The sequence below is a fragment of the Hyperolius riggenbachi genome, chromosome 11 (assembly GCF_040937935.1).
Source record: "Hyperolius riggenbachi isolate aHypRig1 chromosome 11, aHypRig1.pri, whole genome shotgun sequence".
Classification (NCBI taxonomy): Eukaryota; Metazoa; Chordata; class Amphibia; order Anura; family Hyperoliidae; genus Hyperolius; species Hyperolius riggenbachi.
Genome location: NC_090656.1, coordinates 250606036 through 250631199, shown reverse-complemented (window position 1 = coordinate 250631199; position 25164 = coordinate 250606036). Strand labels below are relative to the sequence as shown.

Genomic DNA, 25164 nt, shown 5'->3' with positions numbered 1-25164 from the left:
CCGCTGTGAGTAGCGATCTGTGCTACCCACAGCATGCAGAACAAGCATCCAGCCACCCTAGGGAATCCCTGGGCAGTCAGCGGGGCAGAGAATGTGCGGGGGGATCCCCCTTGTATGTGGAGGCTGTGCTGGCGGGGGATCCCCCTCTGTGCGGGCGGGGGAACCCCCTTTATATGGTGGCTGTTGCGGGCAGGGGATCCCCCTCTGTGCAGGCGGGGGATCCCTCTTCTATTGTGGCTTTTGCGGGCGGGGGGATCCCCCCTCTGTGCGGGTGGGGGGATCCCCCTTCTATTGTGGCTTTTGCGGGTAAATAGAGATGGAGGAGGAAGTGCTGCTGCCGTCGCTGGAGAAAGCCCTCGGTGAGTAAATCTATTTACTCAATGGGCTTAGAAGGGGGCGGGGGGGGGGGGGGGGGAGGAGATCGGGAGGGAGGGGGATAGGCCGCCCGCAACAGCCACAATAGAAGGGGGATCCCCCCACCCGCACAGAGGGGGATCCCCTGGCCCGCAACAGCCCACCATATAAAGGGGTTCCCCCCCGCCCGCACAGAGGGGGATCCCCCGCCAGCACAGCCTCCGCATACAAGGGGGATCCCCCGCACATTCTCTGCCCTGCTGGCTGCCCAGGGATTCCCTAGGGTGGCTGGATGCTTGTTCTACACGCTGTGGGTACACAGATCGCTACCCACAGCGTGCCGTGGGTAGCGATCTGTGTACCCACAGCGTGCAGTCAGGCATCCAGCCATCCTGGGGAATCCCTCTGATAAGAAAAAAATGCAGCCGGCGGGAAAGAGAAACAGGAAATCTCCCTGTCGGCATGGACGAGCTCAGCTCATCATTAACGTTTTTTGCAAGTTTTTGCTGGACGAACTCAGCTCGTCCATACCGCCAGGGAGGTTAAATTGGAGTCTCTTTGAGGGAGCGTATACACATAATCTGTTCTCATACTACATGGAGGTGGTAACATTGGCCAATCAAAATTGAAGGTGTATACTAGGCTTAAAGGGAGCCTGAATTGAGAAGAATATGGAGGCTGCCATATTCTCCTTCTTAAATGATACCAATTGCCTGGCTTTGACTGCAGTCCTATTCGCTCTCCCTTGTCAGACAACATTAAAGTCTGCTAATAAAGACCGCCTCAGTCGATAATCTTGCGTGTACAGCAGCTTCCGACCACCACCCGGCCAGAAATCCGCCTGTGGGGTGACTCCACATCTGTACAGCCTCGGCCCAGCGAGGTCACCCAAGGAATCAGGTCGTGACATCAATCTAGCGTGTGCTCGAGTCTTAAGGTGAATCCAAGGTGAGAGGGATATGGAGGCTGCCATATTTGTTTCCTATTTAAACAATACCAGTTGCCTGGCTGCCCTGCTGATCTATTTGGCTGCAGTAGTGCCTGAATCACACACCTGAAACGAGCATGCAGCTAATCTTATCAGATCTGACAACGTCAAACACTTGATCTGCTGCATGCTTGTTCAGGGGCTATGGCTGAATGTATTAGGCAGAGGATCAGCAGGGCTGCCAGGCAACTGGTATTGCTTAGAAGAAAATAAATATGGCAGCCTCCATATCCTCTCTCTTCAGTTGTCTTTTTCAAGGCTTTCCAGAAAAATTCTAAACCAAACTTTTGCAGAGGGGAAGCGAAGCGGTTGCAACCATTGCAGAGGTTTAGCACTGGATGCTGAAGTGGGCAGCACAGTGTTGTAGTGACTAGTACCCTTTCCTTTTAGCGCTGGGTCCCAGCTAGATTCATACCCCAGCCAGGGTACTATCTGCAAGGAGTTTGTATGTTATCACCGCTTCTGCGTGGGTTTCCACCGAGCACTCCAGTTTCCTCACACATCCCAAAAACATAGATTAGTTAATTGCCCCCCCCCCCTAAATTGGCCTTAAGGTAGCCATACACTGGTCGATTTGCCATTAGATCAACCAACTGACAGATCCCTATCTGATCGAATCTGATCAGAGAGGGATCGTATGGCTGCCTTTACTGCAAAACCGATTGTGAATTGGTTTCAGGCTGAAACCGATCAGTCTGTGGAGCTGCTCCTGCCGCCTCTATTCCCCCCCCCCCCCCCCGTATACATTACCTGAAGCTGGCTCCGGGTCCTCTTCTCCGCGCTGCACCGTATATATCTATCACAATGATGGGATTAGATTGTGAGCTCCTCTGAGGGACACTCAGTGACATGACTATGTACTCTGTAATGTGCTGCAGAAGATGTCAGTGCTATATAAATACATAATAATAATATGGTAGGACATTAGACTATGACTATGGTAGGATTAGAGTGAGCTCCTCTGAGGACAGTCAGTGACATGACTATGTACTCTGTAATGTGCTGCAGGAGATGTCAGTGCTATATAAATACATAATAATAATATGGTAGGACATTAGACTATGACTATGGTAGGATTAGAGTGAGCTCCTCTGAGGACAGTCAGTGACATGACTATGCACTCTGTAATGTGCTGCAGGAGATGTCAGTGCTATATAAATGATGATCACTGCTTGAAGATGGCATTGTACACCCCAATCTCAGCGCCGTTCAGCTCTGCGTCATGTGATCTCTGTGCTGGACATGTCTATCACTATCCTTCGCTGTCTACTTCCTGTTACTGGGAAAGACTAAATATACTGTGTACATAATGTGGTATTTTTGGACCATGAAGGCGGCACAAAGGCAGTCTCAATATAAAAGCAGGCCATTATATTGTGAGTGGAGGGGGGAAATTCCTTTCTGTTCTACACGATCCACCCAATTCAGCTTCAAGACGCCCTGTAGTGACATATAGCAGAATGCAGTAAAGAGGCCCTGTAGTGACATATAGCAGAATGCAGTAAAGAGGCCCTGTAGTGACATATAGCAGAATGCAGTAAAGAGGCCCTGTAGTGACATATAGCAGAATGCAGTAAAGGGGCCCTGTAGTGACATGTAGCAGAATGCAGTAAAGAGGCCCTGTAGTGACATGTAGCAGAATGCAGTAAAGAGGCCCTATAGTGACATATAGCAAAATGCAGTAAAGAGGCCCTGTAGTGACATAGCAGAATGCAGTAAATTCAGCACTTTTATGGTAATTCTCCTGCTTTCAACGTCACACTTCCTATAATTTTATATATTACTGTATGGTATGTAGCCCTGCCTTCCCAGTAATGATTAGCCTAGGCTGTTTAGCTATCTGCAATTCTCATCTCAGAACATTCTGGGAGACTAAAGGGGCATACAGACATGCGACTAAAGTCGTTGGTAACGAACGACTAACGATCGTTTATAACGACGATCGTTACAAAATAACCGCTAACGATCGTTAAGGGTAACGATCAGCGACTGAAGTCGTTGCAAACTGGAAATCCGTCCTGGCGGATTTTTTGTAACGACGATCGTTAGCAAAAGTACGTGTGTATGCTGATCGTTACAAAAACGATCGTTCGTTAAGTACCGTACATGCGCAGACAGAGAGAGAGAGACAGAGATATATATATGTATATATGTATGTATGTATAGATGGAGATGGAGATGGAGATGGAGATGGAGATCTCTCCCTGTGTGTGTGTGTGTGTGTATATGTGTATATATATATATATATATATATATATATATATCTGTACGCAACTTCCTCTTTCCTACTGGCCATTAACAATGACGTTCGTTCCGGGTTCATTGATCTGAATAACGTTTAGCATAATAGATGCGCTGCATCATACGTTCGTCACTTCCGCATCGTTCGTTCGGAAACGATCTGATCGTTTCCCACTTTCAACACCTCTTTACTAACGACCTTTTCATTTCTCTCCTTAATTGATCGTTCGTCGTTGCTTACGAACGATCGTTATCGCATGTCTGTACGTAGCTTAAGGGTGCATACACACATTAGACTTTAGTCTTTGGAAAATGAAAGATCACAGACCAATCTTACCACCCATCATGTAGTATGAGAGCCATACTCTACACAGTCTATTCTATGGAGCTGCACTCCCCATCAGACAGAAATCTTACCCCCTTCCATGTAGTATGAGAGCCACACCTACAGTCTATTCTATGGAGCTGCACTCCCCATCAGACAGAAATCTTACCCCCTTCCATGTAGTATGAGAGCCACACCTACACAGTCTATTCTATGGAGCTGCACTCCCCATCAGACAGAGATCTTACCCTCTTCCATGTAGTATGAGAGCCACACCTACACAGTCTATTCTATGGAGCTGCACTCCCCATCAGACAGAAATCTTACCCCCTTCCATGTAGTATGAGAGCCATGCTCTACACAGTCTTTTCTATGGAGCTGCACTCCCCATCAGACAGAAATCTTACCCCCTTCCATGTAGTATGAGAGCCACACCTACACAGTCTATTCTATGGAGCTGCACTCCCCATCAGACAGAAATCTTACCCCCTTCCATGTAGTATGAGAGCCATGCTCTACACAGTCTTTTCTATGGAGCTGAACACAGGCAAGCTGATCTGTATCTCCAACCCTCAGCCTGTGAAAACTTCACTCCCCCCCCCCCCCCCCCCCCCCCTTCTCCTCTCTCCTCCCCTCTGCCTCTGAAATCTCTGGCTAGTAACCGCCTCCTCCCCAGACTGAGCTCCCATAAGCGCTTGCTGCATGGGACTGAGAGTGCCAAGGCTCTCTGGAAAGCTGTGGGCGAGGCTTGTTTAGTTTATAGGGAATTAGAGTATTAAAACAAAAGTATTTGGCTTGAGGAATGCCCTATAAACTATATAAAAGGAACACCATTATACAATGTGTTAAAGTTTCTTGGATCCACTGCAGCAGTGGCCTATTTTGAAGAGGGGGGGGGGGGGGGGAAATGGCCTGGTCACTGGGGGGGGGGGGGTTGGATGGGTGGTGGTTGTTAAGACTGTGGTCCTCAAGAGGTTAACGTTTGACTGCAGGAAAGTTCAAATAGACATTAGCCCTGCTCTCTTTCATAGGTTAAAATACAGTGTAAATTGTAAACTGAAAATACTAGAAAGTGATGCAATGTTATAATAATGCTATAACTGTAAATAAAAATGACTCTTCTACTAATTTTCTATTTATCCGTATTAAACATACAATCCATATAATTTTTTTTTTTTTTTTTTTTGTCCCTTTAAAAAGAGAAACCTTCTTTGGGGAGAGGAGCTCTAGCTGCTACTGGTATCACTCTTAAGCTACATACACACATGCGACAACGATCGTTCGTTAAGAACGACGAAGGAACTTTTAATTGACGAAAGAACGACCTAAGTAAAGTTAGTTTTAAAAGGTGTGTAACGATCACATCGTTAGAAGGAACGTTACATCATGTAAAGCATCTATTGCGCCTGCGCATAAAAATGAGAAGTTCCATGGAGAAATAGTGAAATGCGCATGTCAAGCCTAGTACGAACGACCGTTTCCAACGATGTACTACTTTTGCAAATGATCGTCGTTGGTCAAAATCCGCCGAGACAGAACTTTCTTTTGTAGCGATTTGGCTCGTTCGTCGTTTGCCTTAATAGTCGGTGGTTCGTTTTTTGTAACGATTGTCGTTGGTAAAGATCGGGGAACGATCGTTACAAACGACTATAGTCGCATGTGTGTACGCACCTTTAGGCCTGGTGCACACCAGAGGAGTTAAATCTGCTGCTAATGTTATCCTATGTGTCTATGCACACTGGAGCAATGAGGTTTTGTAAAACACCCCATAGCATTACATTGGGAAGAGCTTTTAGAGGTTTCAAAAGCTCTTCCCAATGTAATGCTATGGAGTTTTTTACAAAACCTCATTGCTCCAGTGTGCACAGACACATAGGATAACATTAGCAGCAGATTTAAAAACTCAAACCGCTCAGAAAAACTCCTCTGGTGTGCACCAGGCCATACTCAGAATAGTCAGGTGACTTATGGTCAAAGCATCTACTCCCTGGTTTTGGGTGAGGCTGAGCCTTTATCATTCTATGTGATATTTTTGGACCCTGAAGGTGGAAGGAAGTGTGTTTTGCGTGATCGCACCACGCTGTGAGCAGATGGGCGTGTGGACATTCCTTCCTTTCTGATACACAATCCAGATGACTATCGCATCAGCGGTCCAGCATGAGGTCTGTTTAAGCGGAACTGAACTCAAAACTTCCCCTCTGCTCAGTCTGCTGTAAGACCTCATTCACACTTGAAAGTGCAAAACGCCGGCGATTACTGGTAGTGATTTTTCCACAATCGCGTTTAGCGCTTCTACAGTACTGAAACGCGATCGCCTGGAAATGGTGCAGGCTAAGCGTTTGGCGATTTGCATTAAACGCCGGCGATTAATGCAAATTGCCCAAGTGAGAACGGGCCCATTGGTTTCTATTGCCCTAGCAAAACGCTCTAGTGTGAATGGGCCCCTTAAAGATAAGCAGCAGCATAATAACGACTAATGAAAAATGTTTCTTGCTACAGCGGATATAAACCTGCAGTGTCTACTTCCTGCTTTCACGGAAGCAGGCATTAAACAGGTTAACATCCTGTGTTCACCATTTAGCTGCTCTACCGAAGCAGCCAGCTGACACAGCTGAAGAATAAAATTACACCTGTGATTAGTGGCATATGAGGGGAAATTAGACAGGCAAAACTCTCCAAAGCAGATCGAGAGCCCCAATAGTGCAGTATGTCAAACCAATTGGTCATAAGAGTAACCCTATGATGATATACTCCTCTGGTTACCACTCAGTAGGCAGGTGGGGAGATTAGATCTGACCCCACTCGGGTTAAAAGTGTCGCTCTCCGTAGAAGAAAGGGGGTAACACCCCTCCACCAAGGGTGGACACTCCGAATAAACAATTGTTCAAAACTGAGGCGCCAGATAAGTAAAAAAAAAAGGGGGAGGAAGTGGTGGACTTGCCTCCTACCAGTAGACACACGATCAGTTATTCACTGAAAAATGTCATTATTCAAGTAGACTCCAGAATGATAGCAACGCGTTTCACGGATTACATCCCACTTCATCAGGCAATACGTGGAGCTTATAAAGATCCAGATCAGATAGGCGCTCACACCTGGTCTGCATGGGACTGTTGCTGAAGTCCTCTGTAGAGAAAGCAGCCAAACTCTGCTCTGATCATTCTGGTCCTACAGGAGAAAAGCGCTTAAAGTGGACCTGATCTCTTGCACAGGACAGAAGGGAAACCTTTAGAAATGCACCCTGTATGTATTTAGAGAGTTAAAGAGACACTGAAGCAAGAATAATTCTCGCTTCAGAGCTCATAGTTAGCAGGGGCATGTGTGCCCCTGCTAAACCGCCGCTATCCTGCGGCTAAACGGGGGTCCCTTCACCCCCCCCCCTTGCAAAATCAACGACCAAATTGGTCGTAAATTTTGCTCTTCCTGGAGGCAGGGCTAACGGCTGCAGCCCTGCCTCCAGTCGCGTCTATCAGACGTGCATCGCCGCTTCTCCCCTGCCCCTCTCAGTGAAGGAAGACAGAGGGGCGGGGGAGAGGCGGAGGTACGCGTCTGATAGATGCGCGGTAGGCAGGGCTGCAGTGGTTAGCCCTGCACCAATGCGGAAGAGATTCCGCGATGTACGGAGGGGATTTGGGGGTGAAGGGACCCCCGTTTAGCCGCGGGATAGCGGCGTTTTAGCAGGGGCACACATGCCCCTGCAAACTGAGGTCTGAAGCGAGATTTATTCTCGCTTCAGACTCTCTTTAAGCCTGTCTAATTCCTCCTCCTCTGTGACTAATCACAAGTTGTAATTTAATCTCAGCTGTGTCGGCTCAGGAATCTCCTTTGCCATGGCCGAGAACTAATTGGTAAACGCAGGATGTTAACAATATGTCTGCTTCCATGAAAGCAGGAAGTAGACACTATACAAAAACATTTGTTACAGCGGATACAAATCCTGCAATCTATCTGCAAAGGTTGTTGTTCTGCCGTTTATCTTCTAGAGCGGAGAGGGAGTTGTGAGTTCAGGTCCGCTTTAACAAATGTTGTTGATGGTACAGAGAGATGCGCCCCCCCCCCCCCCCTGTGTCAGCGGCAGAGGGGTCCTGACCTGTTGACATGGATTATCACATTGGCTGGGAGTGTGCAGATCATTCTGCATTGTGACAATAGTCAGCTGAAATGGGCACACAGTTCACCTGTTATTGCATCACAAACAGCAGTCACTCCAGCTCTTTCTATCTTATCAGTTTGTGAAAGCACAGGGTCTCTTCGTTCAGACACAGCATTGCTTTCCATATAATTAGCCTGAAATAGAATTATAACTAGATTGTTTCATATTACTCCCAAAGTGGGAATAAAGTCTAACATAATAATCAATAAAAAAAAAATTCTTGTCTGTCTTGTGATGCCACCTCTGCCATCTTGTAATTTGTAGACAAATTCCTGAGAGATTTCACGCTGAAATGAATCAGCCAACATATCTCTCTCAGGGCTGGTGCACACCGGAGCAGTTCTGGAGTGTTTTTTTTAAAATGCTTGCAGGGAGGAAACCACTTGGCTAATTACTCACTCTCACGGCTTGTTTCCACTTTTGCGACGCGATTTCGGCCGCATTCCGACGCGTCCGCATGCGTTTTTACCCGCGATTTCGCATGCGATTTCGCATGGCAGGGTGCCATGCGAAATTAACCATGACACTGCCAGGGCTAAATAAAATTGAAAAAGGTGCGAAATCACGGGTAAAAACGCATGTAACAAACGCATGCGTTTTTACTATTAAATACATTAGCGGCGATTCGCACGGATTCCCGACGCAGGCGAAATCGTTGGCTCTTTTGTGCGTTTTTCACGCTGAAAAAAACGCACCTCAACAACGCTACAGTGGAAACAGGCCCATCCACTTGCATTACATGTGCGGATCTGCATGCGTTGGACGCATGCAGATTCGCGATAGTGGGAACGAGCCCTCACACTCTCACACTCACACTTTTCGCCTCAATGTTAAAGTATAGGAAAGTGGAAAACTGCTCTGACAAACGCCACATCAGACGTTTTTGTTATAGAAGCTGTTCAGTAACAGCTTTTACTGTAACAATATATGAAATCTGCTACACAAAAATTCTCCCAAAACGCTAGGCATGTTTAGAAAACCTCTATACATGCCTAGTATCGCTCTGAAATCTGCTTCAAAACCTCTAGCGTTTTTGCAGATCTGCTAGAGGTTTTTGGTATGTACTGGGCCTTAGATCGGAGAGTGATCTCTCTTGGTCGACCCGCCCATACATCGCTAGATGACAACACCTGGTCTGCTGCATGCTTGTTCAGGGGCTATGGTTATATTAGAAGCAGAGGATCAGCAGGATAGCCAGGTAACTGTTGTTGCTTAAAGAGACACTGAAGCGAGACTAAATCTCGCTTCAGCTCTTATATAGCAGGGGCATGTGTGCCCCTGCTAAAACGCCGCTATCCCGCGGCTGAACGAGGGTCCCTGACCCCCCCCCCCCCCAACCCACCCCCCGCAAACCTTGGTTGCAGACTTGGTCGCTGATTTTGCTTCCTGGAGGCAGGGCTAACGGCTGCAGCCCTGCCTCCATTCGCGTCTATCAGCGGCGCATCGCTGCCTCTCCCCCGCCCCTCTCAGTGAAGGAAGACTGAGAGGGGCGGGGGAGAGGCGGAGATACGCACTGGCAGACGCGCGTGGGGCAGGGCTGCGGCGGTTAGCCCTGCCCCAATGCAGAAGCGTTCCCCGGCTGCACGGAGGGGATTTGGGGGGACAGGGACCCCCGTTAAGCCGCAGGATAGTGGCGGTTTAGCAGGGGCACACATGCCCCTGCTATCTGAGGTCTGAAGCGAGATCTATTCTTGCTTCAGAGTCTCTTTAAAAGGATATAAATATGGCAGCCTCCATATCACACTCGCTCTCGTTACAGTTGTCCTTTTTTAATTCTACTGGCTTTGGAACTCTGTAAACGTTCTGCAGAGCTGCAGCTGATGGGGAGATGTTGCCTTTTGTGAGCAATTGGAAGAAGAAAGCTTTCACAATAAGCAAATGGGGACATTTTTTATAATTTTTTTTTTTTTTTTTTTTTTTTTTTTTTTTTTTTTTTTTTTTATATATGCCGTCCTCTTTAATCACGCTGGCATGTTTGGCGCACACAGCCCAGATTCTCTACAGGCAGTGGAATGTTGCTATACAGGGTGGAGAGGATCGGCAGCCCGTACTGTCTGAACTCTGTGGGCTTGTGGTTTGGGTGTAGCAATAAAGTTCAATTTTTTAAATATGGTTTGTAATGATGATTTTGAAGTATTCCCCCCCCCCCCCTCCCAACAGAGTGAGTGTGGAAAGCAGAATAAATGTCCATACGTGTGCCAGCAGCAATTTAATAACAGCATAATTAGTATGTTCCTTTTATGTAATTGAGTGGATGGATAATAAAGGGATAGAAAAGGGTGGATTTCTTTGTTTTTTTTTTTTTTTCAGACCTGAACTCAGAACCTCATTTCTCCTCAAAAAGATGAGCAACAGCATAAAAAACATTTCTTTGTTACAGCTGATACAAATTCTGCAATAAATCTAGTGTCTTCTTCCTGCTTTCATGAAAGCAGACATAGGGTTAACATCCTGTGTTTATAAATTAGATGCTTTTTTATAAATTGGATGCCATGCAACCAGATGAGATCAAATTACAGTTCTGATTAGCCACAGATGAGGTGGAATTATACAGGGTAAACTCTCTAAATGCATACAGGGTGCATTTCTCTGTTTCCTTCTGTCCTGTGCAAGAGTTTAGGTCCACTTTAATTGAACTACAATTACGTAGTTTCTTCTTTGCTGTAAAACATTATTTACAGTATATTATATGCAACCAGCTTTTTTTTTTTTTTTTTTATTTTTTTTTTTTATATACACTAGACCAGCATTCGAAGGGTTACACAGAGCTTGAGGGCCCGTTTCCACTTGTGCGGTGCAGAATCGCCGCTGATTCCCCCTGCCGAAATCGCATGTGTACTTTACCGCGATTTCATAGGTTAGTATTGATGCGATTTTAACCATGTCACTGCCTGTATGGTTTAACATTAGTTCCTATGCGAAATCGTAGTAAAATACGCATGCCAAAACCGCATCCGATTTCCCTGTTAAATACATTAGCGGCAATTCGCATAGCGGGGTGCGAATTCTGAGGGCTCTTCCGTGCAGATTTCTCCTGCACAGAAACGCTCAGGATTATTGACAAGTGGGAAACGGCCATCCATCCGCATGCAGACTCGCGATAGTGGAAACGGGCCCTGAAAGCTCAGTGTAGTGAAATGTGGACACATCCAAAGTTTGTAGATTGTTATCTTGTGTTTACTTAAAGGGATACTGTAGGGGTTCGGGGGAAAATGAGTTGAAGTTACCCGGGGCTACTAATGGTCCACCGCAGGCATCCTGTGCTTGCGCAGCCACTCACCGATGCTCCGGCCCCGCCTCCGGTTCACTTCTGGAATTTCAGACTTAAAAGTCTGAAAACCACTGCGCCTGCATTGCCGTGTCCTCGCTCCCGCTGATGTCACCAGGAGCGCACGGCTCAGGCACAGACCATACTGGGCCTGCGCAGTACACTCCTGGTGACATCAGCGGCATCGAGGACACTGCAACGCAGGCACAGTGGTTTTCAGACTTTAAACTCTGAAATTCCAGAAGTGAACCAGAGGGGGGGCCGGAGCATTGGGGAGTGGCTGTGCGGGCACAGGATGTCTGCGGGGGACCATTAGTAGCCCCGGGTAAGTTCAAAACACGTGTAGTTTTAAAGGGGAACTGACATAAGAGGTATACAGAGGCTGCCATTTTTATTTCCTTTTAACCACTTAACGACCGCCTAACGCCGATAGGCGTCGGCAGGTCTTAAATGGTTTCCCATGGAAACGGAGGGTGTCTCCGTGAATAGCCGGAGAGTCGCTGATCGCGGCTCGCCGGCAAAATGTAAACACGTGGGTAAGAAATCCCCACTGTTTACATCATACGGCGACCCCCCCCCCCCCCCCCTGCAAAGCGCAGCAAGCCGGCAGCGATCAGACCCCCCCCCCCCCCTCCCCAGCAGGACATCCCCCAAGTCTGATCGCCCTGGCATAATCCTGATCTGTGCTGCGGGCTGGAGAGTCCACGCAGCACAGATCAGGCAAACCACCCCTGGTCCTTAAGTGGTTAATCAATACCAGTTGCCTGGCAGCCTTGTTGGTCTATTTCTCTGCAGTAGTATCTGAATAACACCAGAAACAAGCATGCAGCTAGTCTTGTCAGATCTGACTTTAAAGTCTGAAACACCTGATATGCTGCATGCTGGTTCAGGGGCTATGTCTAATAGTATTAGAGGCAGAGGATCAGCAGGGCTGCCAGGCAACTGGTATTGCTTAATAGGAAATAAACATGGCAGCCTCCATATACCTCTCTTCAGTTCCCCTTTAAATTATAAATATTGTAGAAAAAAAATACATTTTTTCCTGCAGGTCCTTCCCCCTAGTCAGTTTGTCCATTTGTAAAACCATTCTGAAACGTATCGCCTCCTTTCAAGTCCTGTTAGGTGAGCTCTGTGGATTGTTTACGGGGACTTCCAAAGCTAGTAAAAATAATGACCGCTCTCCCAGAATGGGAGGAAAAATCTCCATAGCTAAACAGCCTACATTCTGCTATGTCACTGCAGGGCCAGTATTTGCACAGAGGAAAAACACACACACACAAGCTCTGTGAGGACTACATCTCTTCCCCCCCCATGCAGATGGTATCTTCTCTCCCCTCCCCTGGGGGCTGTGAGGAGAGGGTGCAGTGCTGCTGGTAGTTTTGCACGCATGGCATCTCCTGTGGTCTCCTGGCAGCAGCTCTACCTGCTATGACTCCTCATAGAGGACCTGGCAAGAAGTCAGATGGTATATTTTCTGTTGTGGAGATCTTGAGAAATAGCAGCAGTTGACTGAGTCACTAGAGTGGTCATATTCCAGCGGTTCTGGAGGTGTGTTTAGCTTCTAAGGGTACAATGGTTAATTTGCATATATTCAGCAGTGATGCACTGGGAGACATCTCAAGCTCACTCCAACCTGAATTATCGCAAATTCTTTCTGTTTTAAGAAAGCAAACTTTTGTTTTTCTTAACATCTTAGTAAGGGGGCTTTTAGGACCATTGTAGTCCCTTACACACTCCAATGAGTTCTGGGTCACCATGAGCTTGCTGGTTAGTCTGTACCTCTCGGATTTACAAGCCCTACTCCATTGATCCTCATCAGTGCATGGCATGGATTAATTTGGCTCTAACAATCCGAAACAGTCTGTATGCATGTTGGATTATTATGGCTCTGTACAATTTAACAAGCTGACACATCATTGCATTCCAGCGGTTCTGGAGGTGTGTTTAGCTTCTAAGGGTAGAATGGTTAATTTGCATATATTCAGCAGTGTTGCTCTGGGAGACATCTCAGGCTCACTCCAACCTGAATTATCGCAAATTCTTTCTGTTTTAGGAAAGCAAATTTTTGTTTTTCCTGAGCGGAGGCTCCTTCTTGGAAAGCTTAGCAAATCCGTACCTATCAAGGGGATTACACAACTCGTGCAACACACATGGCGTAATCCAAGCCCTGCCACCTACAGGGACACCTGCCGTTGCCATGGCGCAGCAGTCTAAACAGGAATACGTCTGCCTCAGGTCCATTCATATCCAAGTGCTGGTTCACATGGGCGTTTTTGTTGCATTAAACACGGCGTTTCAGACACTGCTTTTTTTTTTTTTTTTTTTTTTTTTTTTTTGGATCTACCGCCATCCCATTCAAGTGAATGGGAGCGTTTAGAGCTGGCTTTTGCAGGCTTTCATGAAAGCCTGGCGGTAGGTCCCGGCGTTGCGTCCAAGAGGCAGTAAATGCCAGGAAACGATAGCAGACAACTGCTAGCCTTGAATGCTTCCCAAAAGCTAGCGTCCGAGTGAGCCAGCCCTAATGGTGGGGACAGGACTGCCCTCCTGCATGTGTCTACAGCCTTGCCCAGGCCAGTGATGATACAGTTCTGATAAAGGGGCAGCACGGTGGCGTAGTGGTTGGCACTCTTGCCTTGCAGCACTGGGTCTTCGGTTTGAATCCGTCAGGACACTATCTGCAGGTAGTTTGTATGTTGTGTCTGTGTGGGTTTCCTCCGGGTACTCTGGTTTCCTCCCACATCCCAAACACAAACATGTATGTTAATTGGCTTCCCCCTAAATTGGCCAGACTACAATACATACATTATAAGATAAATACATGGACATATGACTATATGGTAGGGATTAGATTGTGAGCTCCTCTGAGGATGATCAGTGACAGGACTGCAGTATGTACTCGGGGAAACTGCTGCAGATGATGTCTGTGCTACATAAATACAGAATTATGGCAGGACATTAGACTGACTGTCCTCAGAGGAGCTTACAATCTAATTCTACCAGTTAGTGATATGACTATGTACTCTCTAAAGTGCTGCAGATGTCAGTGCCATATAAATGCATAATAATAATGGACATTACACTATGACTATGGTAGGATTATACTGTGAGCTCCTCTGAGGACAGTCAGTGACATGACTATGTACTCTAAAGTGCTGCAGAAGATGTCAGTGCTATATAAATACATAATATCTGGCAAGAACCATGGTTGTAAAGGTGCTTATTAATGGTGCAATATTGTCCTCTGATCCGATCATTTTTCAATTTTTTTTTTTTTTCAAATTGGACTTTTAGTTTTAGAAAATCTATCTAAAAATAAAAATACGCCTTTTTAATTGTATAAGCAGGTACAGAGGAGGGACAGAGATGGCACAATGTTCCAACTTAAGAACAGATTCAGGTTAAGAATGAACCTACAGTCCCTGTCGTTCATTTACCGGGGACTACCTATACTTACTCTTACGGTAATTTTTCCTGATTTTAGCATTAGGAACACTTTCTTTATACACATGTATTGGTGTGTAGCCCCGCCCTTCCAGTGATGCTTAGCCTTGGCTGTTTAGCTGTGAGGAATTCTCTTCCCAGAGCTTTGTGGGAGACAAGGGTCCATATGCAAGGGTGTGGTTTTGAGTTTGGGTTTTGTTTTTGTTTTTTTTTATTAGTTTTCCTCCTAGGTGATCTCTTCACACCCTGTCAATAAAATACATTTTAAGCAAGAAAATGCTCAATTTTGACCATACTTCTTGATCTACTTTTTTTGTACTTTTTCAGTTGAAAAGTTATTTTAAAGGGTGGATGAAAAATCACATCCTAGGAGCAAAATAATTGCATATGAGCACAGGTGTTTCTACTGACTTCAGAACACACAGTGAACACTCTACAGTGAATCGACCTACTGTCAGTAAAGAGGTCACCGCCTTTGATGTAAATCGAGAAGAAAGATTTTACAACACTGACTTATTAAGTTATATGAAAAATAAGCAATTTTATTCCTCAAGCTATATTAAGTTTTTGGACCTGAACTCTTGCACAGGACAGAAGAGAAACCGAGAAATACACCCTCTATGTATTTAGAGAGTTTATCCTGTCTAATTCCTCCTCATCTGTGACTAATTTGATCTCTCAGCGGTGTCTGATTAGGAATCGCCTCAGCGGAGCAGCTAATTTGTAAACACAGGATGTTAGCAAGATGTCTGCTTCCATGAAAGCAGGAAGTAGACACTGCAGATTTATGGCAGGATTTGTATCAGCTGTAACAAATGCTTTCCTTTCAAGGTTATGCTGTTTATCTTTCTAGAGCAGAGAGGAAGTTCTGTGTTAGTGTACTGGTAATATTATGTTCTGTGCTAGATCACTGACTTAGGTTGTTTTTTTCCCTTCTCTGCTTCTAGAAACCATGAACGGAGCTGCAGTTAGTCGCCTGGCCCTTCCAGTGGGTCTGCTCTTCCTGGTTCTATGTTCCACAGGTAAGCAATGTCTCCCACCACCTGTGTCTGCCCTGTTTGAATAGTTAGCTGAACGTGGCAGGATAGAAGGTTTGGAAAGTTCAGCACTGGTGATCGCGGAGTGCGTTTGCCTCTCATGATGAGCCCTGGGTCTGTGGCCAGTATAAAGTGTTTGCGGGAAGTCCATAAGACTAACCTCCTCAGCGGTATGGACCAATATATCCGTCCATCATCACCGCCGGTGGCTGCCGCTCAGGCCTTGCTGGGCCGATTTTTTGCAAAATAAAAAGCAGCACACGCAGCCGGCACTTTGCCAGCCGCGTGTGCTGCCTGATTGCTGCGGCGATTCGCCGCGAAAGAGGGTCCCCCCCCCCCCAGCCGCCCGAGCCCTGCGCAGCCGGAACAAAAGTTCGGCCAGCGCTAAGGGCTGGATCGGAGGCGGCTGACGTCAGGACGTCCATGACGTCACTCCGCTCGTCGCTATGGCGACGATTTAAGCAAAACAAGGCTGCTCATTGCGGCCTTCCTTGTTTGTTCTGGGCGCCGGAGGCGATCGGAAGAACGCCTCCGGAGCGCCCTCTAGTGGGCTTTCATGCAGCCAACTTTCAGTTGGCTGCATGAAACAGTTTTTTTTTTTTTTTTTATTAATTTAAAAAAACCCTCCCGCAGCCGCCCTGGCGATCTCAATAGAACGCCAGGGAGGTTAATGAACAATCACAACATGAGATCCGTAGTGACACCTGCTGTCTTATTCTGTCCCCTCCTACACCACTTCAAGTGTAACTGTCGGGCATATCATCAAAAAGCAATTCTTTATTTTTATCTGGTTTACAAGTAATAAGGATTCTAACCTTGCAACCCAAGTTAAAATCGCTTATTTTTCTTGCTAAGTGATCATTTCCCCCCCCCCCCCAGTTTACCTGACTCTTATCTGGTATGCACAAAGGAAGTTGCAGGGCATGCTGGGTTTTTTTTCTTTTTTTCCCCTCAGACTAAACTAATGAAGCCAGATTGGCTGAAGCCTCTTTTCCCTCCTGTTTTCTCCTCCCACACCTCTCTGATTGGCCAATATTTCTCATGCTGAGACAATGCACTTTTTATAGTGCAGGGCGGGCAATGCATATACAATCAGGCAGAGGAGAGTAAAGGAGGAAATGACATCAGGATTGGATTCAAAATAGCCACACTTAAAAGGGAAATGTTTTTGGTGTGTTTTGCATTTGCTTTTTTTTGCGCAGATGCCTTTTGCGTGCATTTTAATGCATTTGTGGTTCGCTAGTAAACCGCATATGTTTTTGTACGCTTGTGTGGGTGTCTTTTTTTTTTTTTTTTTTTTTTTTTTTTTTTTTTTTTTTTTTTAATGCAAATCCTTGGGAAGACAGCAAGAAGCAGAAACGCCTCAGATCTTTACTTTCTAATTCAAAACGCATGAAAAATGCAATGCAAATGCGTTTCTATAGACTTTCATTATGTGCATTTTGGCAGCCAGCCTGCACATTATGCAACACTACCAGCGTCTGCAGAACGCTTACTGTACAAACGCAGGGGAATGCAGATTCTTCTGCGTCCCATAGACTAACTTTGCTGCATAAAACAATGTTTCCCATTATGGGAGGGCTTTACATGTGATTAAACATCCCCATTTCTGGTCATGTGATCTTCTACATGTGTGTTTTTGTTTCTGAACAGGGTTTGCTCTGGAGTGCTATCAGTGTGGCTGGACGCAGGGACAGTGTACCACCAAACAAACATGCCCTGCAGCGGAGGACACCTGTATGGCCATTACCCAAACAAGTATGTATAGAACCTCTTATGTGTCTGCCTTAAAGCAGACCTGAATTAATGGAATACCATTTACATAAGACATGTGAAACCTGACTGCACTTACTATGAAGATATAGGAATGCATGTATTTTACTTTTCACATCTTGTCATTTTTATGTCTGCTTTCTGGAGCAGACCTCCCATATTCTGGATGGCCTGTGCCAGCCAGCTCCTCCAGCCCCTCCCTCCTGAGTATGCTTATTAGCTGTGGGAGTGTACACCTACACAGGCGTTTGCCTCCCTGTGAGCCTGAGCATTATATATGACCAGTAGGGATGATCAATGAGACAAGACAAATAACATTTATATCGCACTCTTCTCCTGGCGGATTTAAAGTGCCAGAGCAGCAGCCACTAGGATTTGCTCTGTAGGCAGTAGCAGCGTTGGGGAGACTTGCCTAATTAATGACCTAGTAGATGCAGTAGTGAGCAATGTTGCTATTTTTGCAGATGATACAAAATTGTGCAAAATCACCAACTCTCAGGAAGATAGTGTCATATTGCAACAGGATCTGGATAGGATGGCTATATGGGCACATACATGGCAGATGAAATTCAATGTTGACAAATGTAAAGTCATGCATTCTGGTCGTACCAATGGTCTAGCACCATACAAAATAAATGGGATACAGTTGGGGACATCAAACTTGGAGAAGGACTTAGGAGTACTCATTGACAACAAGTTAAATAATCGTACTCAATGCCAAGCCGCTGCAGCTAAAGCTAACAAAAGTTTGGGATGCATTAAAAGGGAAATAAACAGGGGCAATATTATGCTAGCATCTCGAGTTTTTAACTCTCTAGTAAGGCCACATCTGGAATATGGAATTCAGTTCTGAGCACCACATTACAAAAATATTGCAGTTTTTTTAGAGCAGGTACAGAGACGAGCAACAAAATTGATACGTGGGATGGAAGGTCTCACTTATCAAGAAAGGTTAGATAAACTGGGTTTATTTAGTCTAGAGAAAAGATGCCTTAGAGGAGATCTAATTAACATGTATAAATACATCAGAGGGCAATATAATAGCTTGGCGGATGAGCTTTTTCTCCCTAGGCCTTCACAAAGGACTAGAGGACATGATCTGCGCATGGAGGAAAACCGTTTTAGCCATTTATTTAGGAAAGGGTTCTTTACAGTAAGTGTGATTAAGATGTGGATTGCATTGCCACAGGAAGTCGTTATGGCAAACTCTATACCTGCATTTAAAGGGGGCTTAGATGCTTTCCTTGCGTTGAGACATCCATGGCTACAATTACTAGGTAATGCCTAATGATGTTGATCCAGGGATTTTATCGGATTGCCATCTGGAGTCGGGAAGGAATTTTTTCCCTTTAGGGGCTAATTGGACCATGCCTTGTGGGGGTTTTTTCGCCTTCCTCTGGATCAACAGGGATATGTGAGGGAGCAGGCTGGTTTTGTACTGGTTGAACTCGATGGACGTATGTCTGTCTTTCAACCAAAATAACTATAACTATGTCTCCTACTGAATAGCTGCTGGCTTACTGAATAGGAGGAGCCAAGATTTGAACCCTGGTCTCCTGTGTCGAGGCAGAGCCCTTAACCAGTACACTATCCAGCAAGCAATGAGATGAGTTGTTTCCAACTTAATGCACTATTGTCAGTTTGGTACATTTGCAAGCTGTATATATTTGCATACAATCAGTTTAAACCTGGGTGGGACTTGAATGTGTAAATTTGTATGCAAATACATGCAGCTTGAAAATGGACCAATCATGCATGAACTTGGAAATATTTGCATCTCATTAATCATACCTATTGACCAGCTCGGCAACATGAGTTGTCTTTCTCCTTGTGGAACCTCCTTCTCCCACCTCCTCCTTTCAGGGTAGTCCTGCTTGTCAGCTCCCAGCATAACTAACACTGCTCCTGGGAGTCCTGCTCCTCCGCTCCCAGCATGACTAGCACTGCTTCTGGTACTTTGCCTTGGCAACGTGTCACGATGGGAGGAGCTAAATACATGCATAACAGGAAGAGCTGTCTTTTTTTACAATTTTTAAGGGACAACTGTAGGGAGAGGTACGTGGAGGCTGCCATCTATATTTCCTTTTAAGCAATACCTGTTGCATGGCTGCCCTGCTGACCCTCAGCCTCAAATACTTTTAGCCATAGACCCTGAACAAGCATGCAGGAGATCAGGTGTTTCTGACAATGTCATATCTGACAAAATTAACTGCATGCTTGTTTCAGGTGTGATTCAGACACTACTGCAGCCAGATAGATCAGCAGGACTGCCAGGCAACTGGTTTTGTTTAAAAGGAAATAAATATGGCAGCCACCACATACCTCTTCCATAATTTTAAATACAAATTGAGTAAATGTTGAAAGATCTTCCGCTTTAACTTTCACAGAGCACAGTTCTCCTCCTTTGCAAGCCCCTCTTTACGCTAGAAATGTAAAAGGCTGCTGAATAGGATTGTCATGGTCTGACAGCTTTTTGGCTTTCATCATGTATAAGCAGCCACATGATCTTCTCTGAAGCTGGGCCCCTTTTACACTTGATCAGTTGGTGTGCGTTAGTGTGCATTGGTACGCGTTAGTGTGCGTTTTTTCCATAGCAGTGCATTGGGAAGAAGATCTCAGTTAAAACGCATTAAGTGTAAAAGGTGTCATAGGAAAACATGGGACTTACTTTGAAAATCAGTTTTCTTTCCGTTTTAACTGAGAGCAACTGATTACATGTAAAAGGGCCCTACAGGTTGGCTGGTGCATAAGAGGGTGGAGCCATGACTGCAGGAGGCTGTAATAACTATTGCCCAGTGGCACATGCCAGTTAGCCATTGGTATTGTCCAGTGATGGGCAAACTTGGCTCTCCAGCTGTTAAGGAACTACAAGTCCCATAATGCATTGCAGGAATCTCAGTCATGATTTCATAAAGGCAAATGCATTGTGGGACTTGCAGTTCCTTAAAGCAGGGGTCCCCAACCTGGGGGCCGCGGCCCCCTTGGTGGTCCCTGGGCAGTTTTTCTGAGGGGCCGAGTGTATATACTACACTCACAATCGGGGGAAAAAAGGCAGGAGGGGGACTGCCGCCGCCACTAACCACGACCCCCAAATCCCCTCCCCCGGGCCCCAGAGAAAAGTTTGGTCGGTATAGGGGGCCCCGGGCTCAAAAAGGTTGGGGACCCCTGCCTTAAAGAGAACCTGAGGTGGGATTTAATAACGTTAGTGTGCACAACCAGCCTCTGTGCCCTACGATCACCAGTCTGTTGCCGTATAAAGTGCCCCCCCCCGCACTCTGCTGTCCCCCGTAATAAAAACAGGGCGATGCTAGTGACATGCACCTTGTCGCTAGCACGCCGTCTACCTTTGTGGTGCCATTCAGCGCCGCTTCTCCGCCGCCTCTATTGCCGCTCCCCGCCTGCATCTTTTCCCACCAATCAGCGGTGGGAGTAAATGCTGTAAGCCACACCTGCTCCTGGGTGGCTCTAGTAGTAGAAGCAAATGATGGAGTCTGGGGACTGCCTTACAGAACTGTTGCACCTCCCAGTTTCAGCACTGGCACTATGACCACTTCTACCTAAGGCTACAGATGGCCCAGTTCCAAGCAGAATGTCTCTGGCCAAGTACTTTTGATTGGCCCCGCTCCCAGCTGTGTACAATTTGCATGTAAGATGGAATTTGACCCATCCCTACACGGGACAAGAAACTCTATGGTCTGTTGGAGATGTACAGAGGATTTAGTGGGCTGTGGAGTCGGAGCCATTTTGGGTACCTGAAGTCGGAGTCTGTGGTTTCAAAAACCTGAATGCGTTGGAATGAGTCGGATGATTTTTGTACAGACGCCACAGCCCTGGCAATTTAGGGAAGATGGGTCTCTAAGGAAACGGAGCATCTTCATGGTAACCTTACAGGAATCCTTGATTTGTGGAGGGAAGGGTAATTCACCACACCCACTTATTGCAACAAGAACTGGCGTCTTCCGCACTCCTGGCACTTGATAACTTTTACACTGTACTATATTTATGTTAATAAAGTTTACTTCATTTTAAAGGATTTTTTTTTCCTTGTCTGGTTATGCCCCTGGAACTTTTTTGACATTACAGCAGATTAGATTTCAGATAGTTGTCACTGACTGTCCTCAGGAGATCACAATGTACTCTGTACAGGGCTATAGAAGTCAGTGCTATATAAATACATAAGGCTATAATAGCATAGAGTAAGACTTTACATTTTCTGCTAACATTTGCCTTTTTTTTCCCCCCCTTTGTAGCTACTAAAGACATGCTGTATACATGCAAGAGCTATTCCAGATGCAATACGGACAGTGTGAAGCTGGACTATCAGGTGTCCAATATCCGGGTGACGTGCTGTCAGAACAACCTGTGTAACAAGGGCCTTGCCGGCCTTCCTGCCACCGGCCTCATCCTGTGCCTGGCCGCCGCCCTCCTGGCCCTCTTCTCCTGATCATCCGCGGCCTACAGGATGCTGAGCACTGTCCACGACCTCATGCACTAATTCTGCTGATAGCGTTTTTAATTTTATTTGACTTAATTGAAAGCCACTTGTTTGTGCACTCTGCTTGAAGGGCTCCTCCACCATGAAAGGGTTTGTTGGCTGATTCTGTCCTGCAGGGAGATGGCAGCCCCCTTTTCTCCTCTGTCCCCCAACGATCATAGTGAAGGCTTTCACAGGGTGGCTGCCGGTAGCAGAAGGGAAGGGGGGCAGGGGCAGTATTCTTCCACCTGTGGGTTCAGTTTTTGTAATTCCCTGGGCCTTCCTTGGCAATGATGGTTTCTCATCACTCGTTGTTCATCACAGGTCACCTCCAAACATCTATGCAATGAACATTCTTGAAGGCCACCCACCAGCATCTACGGACAATGCCATCAAATGCTTGAGAAATCCCCCCCCCCCACACACACACAGTTGCAACCAATATAATGAATAATTCCTGTAGTAATATGTGCAAGGCTTAAGTGCTTTGTTTCTTTTAACCTAGTGTGTAAACAAAAAGATTTGGTGGAGGTGGAAGCGTTTTGTTATAAAGAATGTTGTGCAAAACTAGAATGACCAATCAAGGCAAAATGTAAATGTACAATTCAGAATTCCTAATTAGGGATGGTCAGGATTATGCAGATTTTGTATGCAAATTCATGCAGCTTTGAAAATGGACCATCTTTCCTCATGATTTGAATGGTTCATGTTTAACCCTGCTGGAGGTAACCCCGACCTACAGTAAATTGTCTATCCATTCACTAGCTAGCATTGCCCCAAGTCCCTCCGCTCTCTACTGATTCCCAACACCTCCCCCTCCCCCGGATCGCTGCCGTTATACGTACCACCCCCCCCCCCCAAGGATCCCACGATGGCACAGCCTCTCCAATCTGCGCCAGGCTTCGCTATGGGGAGGATCGGTATTGCTCATGACATCAATGACGTCCTGTCTGATCGTCGCCATCATGACGATTGAAGCACATTGGGGAGGCTGCGGCTCTCGTGGGATCACGGCTAGGTAAAGCATAGCGGCAGCGATCGGGCAATCAGAAGGGTGCGGGGGGACTTGGGGAACAATGGTAACTAGCCTAGTACTAGCTACCAAGGATAAAACCACTTTAAGAAAAATCGCTCCCGCGGACGCAGCCTCTGAAACTGCGTACCACCAGGAGGGTTAAACTGCATACATTTGAAAACCTTTACATAATGCTGCATCAACTCTTGCATCTCATTGGCTATTCTTAATGTATCAAACTAAAACAACCAATGACTGGTATAACCTGAAAACCGTCCCATGGCATTTTTTCTTTATTTCCAGTCCATTCAGATGCAGGTAGGGTGTAGTCAATGAGATGCAAATTATTGAAAGATGATGCAACTAGAAAATCGGCCAAAGTGAGATTTTAGCATTTCAAAATTGCCTACAGTGGCGTCATGCTGCAGAAAACCTCAGACTTCTCAATCTCACTGGCCATCCTTGGCTATAAGGATTAAAGCGTCAAATTAAGCCAATCACAATTTGGTAACACGGAAGTTACCAACCTACTTGGCCTTTATTTACTGTATGTGCAATGCGATCTTAAAGGACAACTATTACGTAAAACTGTATGCGTTTACATGTGTTAGATTTTACAAATAGGAAGTGCATTTCTTCCAGAGTAAAATGAGCCATAAATTACTTTTCTCCTATGCTGCAGTCACTTACAGTAAGTAGTAGAAATCTGACATTACCGACAGCTTTTGGACTAGCCCATCTCTTATGGGGGGGGGGGAGAGATTTACAGCATTGCCTTTATTCTTCATAAAGACACTCCCTGAAAATCATTTATATGAAGATGCTAGCCACACTGTTTTTGCAGTTGGATGGAGCAACTGTCATCCACTGCCCATTCAAACTACAAGTGATTTTCTGAGTTTTGCGATTAGTTCGTTTTTTGTTTTTTTTAAATCTCTCCAATTCACTTTCATAAAAATCACAGCCATTTTGCAATCACTTACACAAAGCGCAGCGGTTTTTTTTTTTTGCAATTTTTAGATTTTAATGAAAGTGGCAGCGATTTTAAAAACGCTAATCAATCGCAATACGCTCAGAAAAGCGCTTCTAGTGTCAATGGGCCCTTAGTGAAAAATGAAACCCTGGGAATCATCCATGAGGAGATGGATTAGTAGAAATCTGCCGGAACCTACAGTGTTTTGGACTAACTACTGTAAGTGACAGCAACATGGGAGAATAGTAATTTATGGCTCATTTTACTCTGGAAGAAATGTACTTTAATACATGTAAAACATACAAATAAGATTTAACGATTTTTGCAATAGTGGTCCTTTAAGTGATGTCCACATAGAGGTCTGCATCTTGTTTTAGTGGCCAGTGCGGACGATGCCCGACTTGGCTTTGCACAAAGTAAGCTTTGCCGAATAACTGCATAAGTGCTCAGGTTTCCGGAAGTTGTTTTGATATGTCGTTTGTCTATTCTGAACAGATGTAGTCATTAGCATGAAGAATTTCTGTTGGTTCTGGCGGGTCAATTTTAAAACTGTTCCAAGTTTCCCCATTTTGGATAGCCTGAAGTTCGAGGTGCTGCTTTGTGATTGGTTACCTCAGCTGATTGAAGAAAGGCTGCCACCTACAGAGCACAGGGGAAACCTGCGATGGGCGGTTGTGGGGGGAGGGGCGGGGGTTGTTGGGGCAACTTGGATCAGTTTCCAGAGACACACAGCTGGAACATGAAGGTCTACTGCCTGGCTAATATATTTAAGTACGGTTGTGGAAAATTGCCTGTCTTTAGGCATGAAGTGTTCAGTGTTTTTGAAGTATTTTTCTTTTTTTTGATTAACTTAAATAAATGGAAATTTGTGGAAACCTTTTTTGCTTATTTAATAAACTGCTTTTCATGGTTACAGTGGGAGACTATATATGGGGGTTAGACTGAACTTTGCTCTTTTGAAGATGTTTTATACCTATACATCAACCTAGAACTACAACTCCCAGCATCCCCTGGCAGCTAGCTCCAGTATGAACATTGTGACTAACACATAATTTCATGTTGCCTACAGCCATTTCCATGGCCAGTCTACAGCCAAATACACTTTTTTTTTTTATTAATCAG

General features: G+C 45.7%; 1 protein-coding gene across 3 annotated transcripts in view; it reads left to right on the top strand.

The window, feature by feature from the left end:
- LOC137538134 (CD59 glycoprotein-like) overlaps positions 1–24917 on the top strand; it is a 472510-nt gene extending 447593 nt beyond the window's left edge. For 2 of the 3 annotated variants that reach the window (XM_068260153.1, XM_068260154.1), the window contains exons 2-4: positions 15719–15792; positions 17461–17565; positions 21831–24917. In XM_068260153.1, coding sequence (XP_068116254.1) covers positions 15723–15792; positions 17461–17565; positions 21831–22024 — 369 coding nt within the window. In that variant the 5' untranslated portion in view covers positions 15719–15722 and the 3' untranslated portion in view covers positions 22025–24917. Of the gene's footprint in view, positions 1–15717; positions 15793–17460; positions 17566–21830 lie in introns of all 3 variants that reach the window. The other variant, XM_068260152.1, reaches the window with a different exon arrangement.
- Positions 24918–25164: the final 247 nt, after the last annotated feature.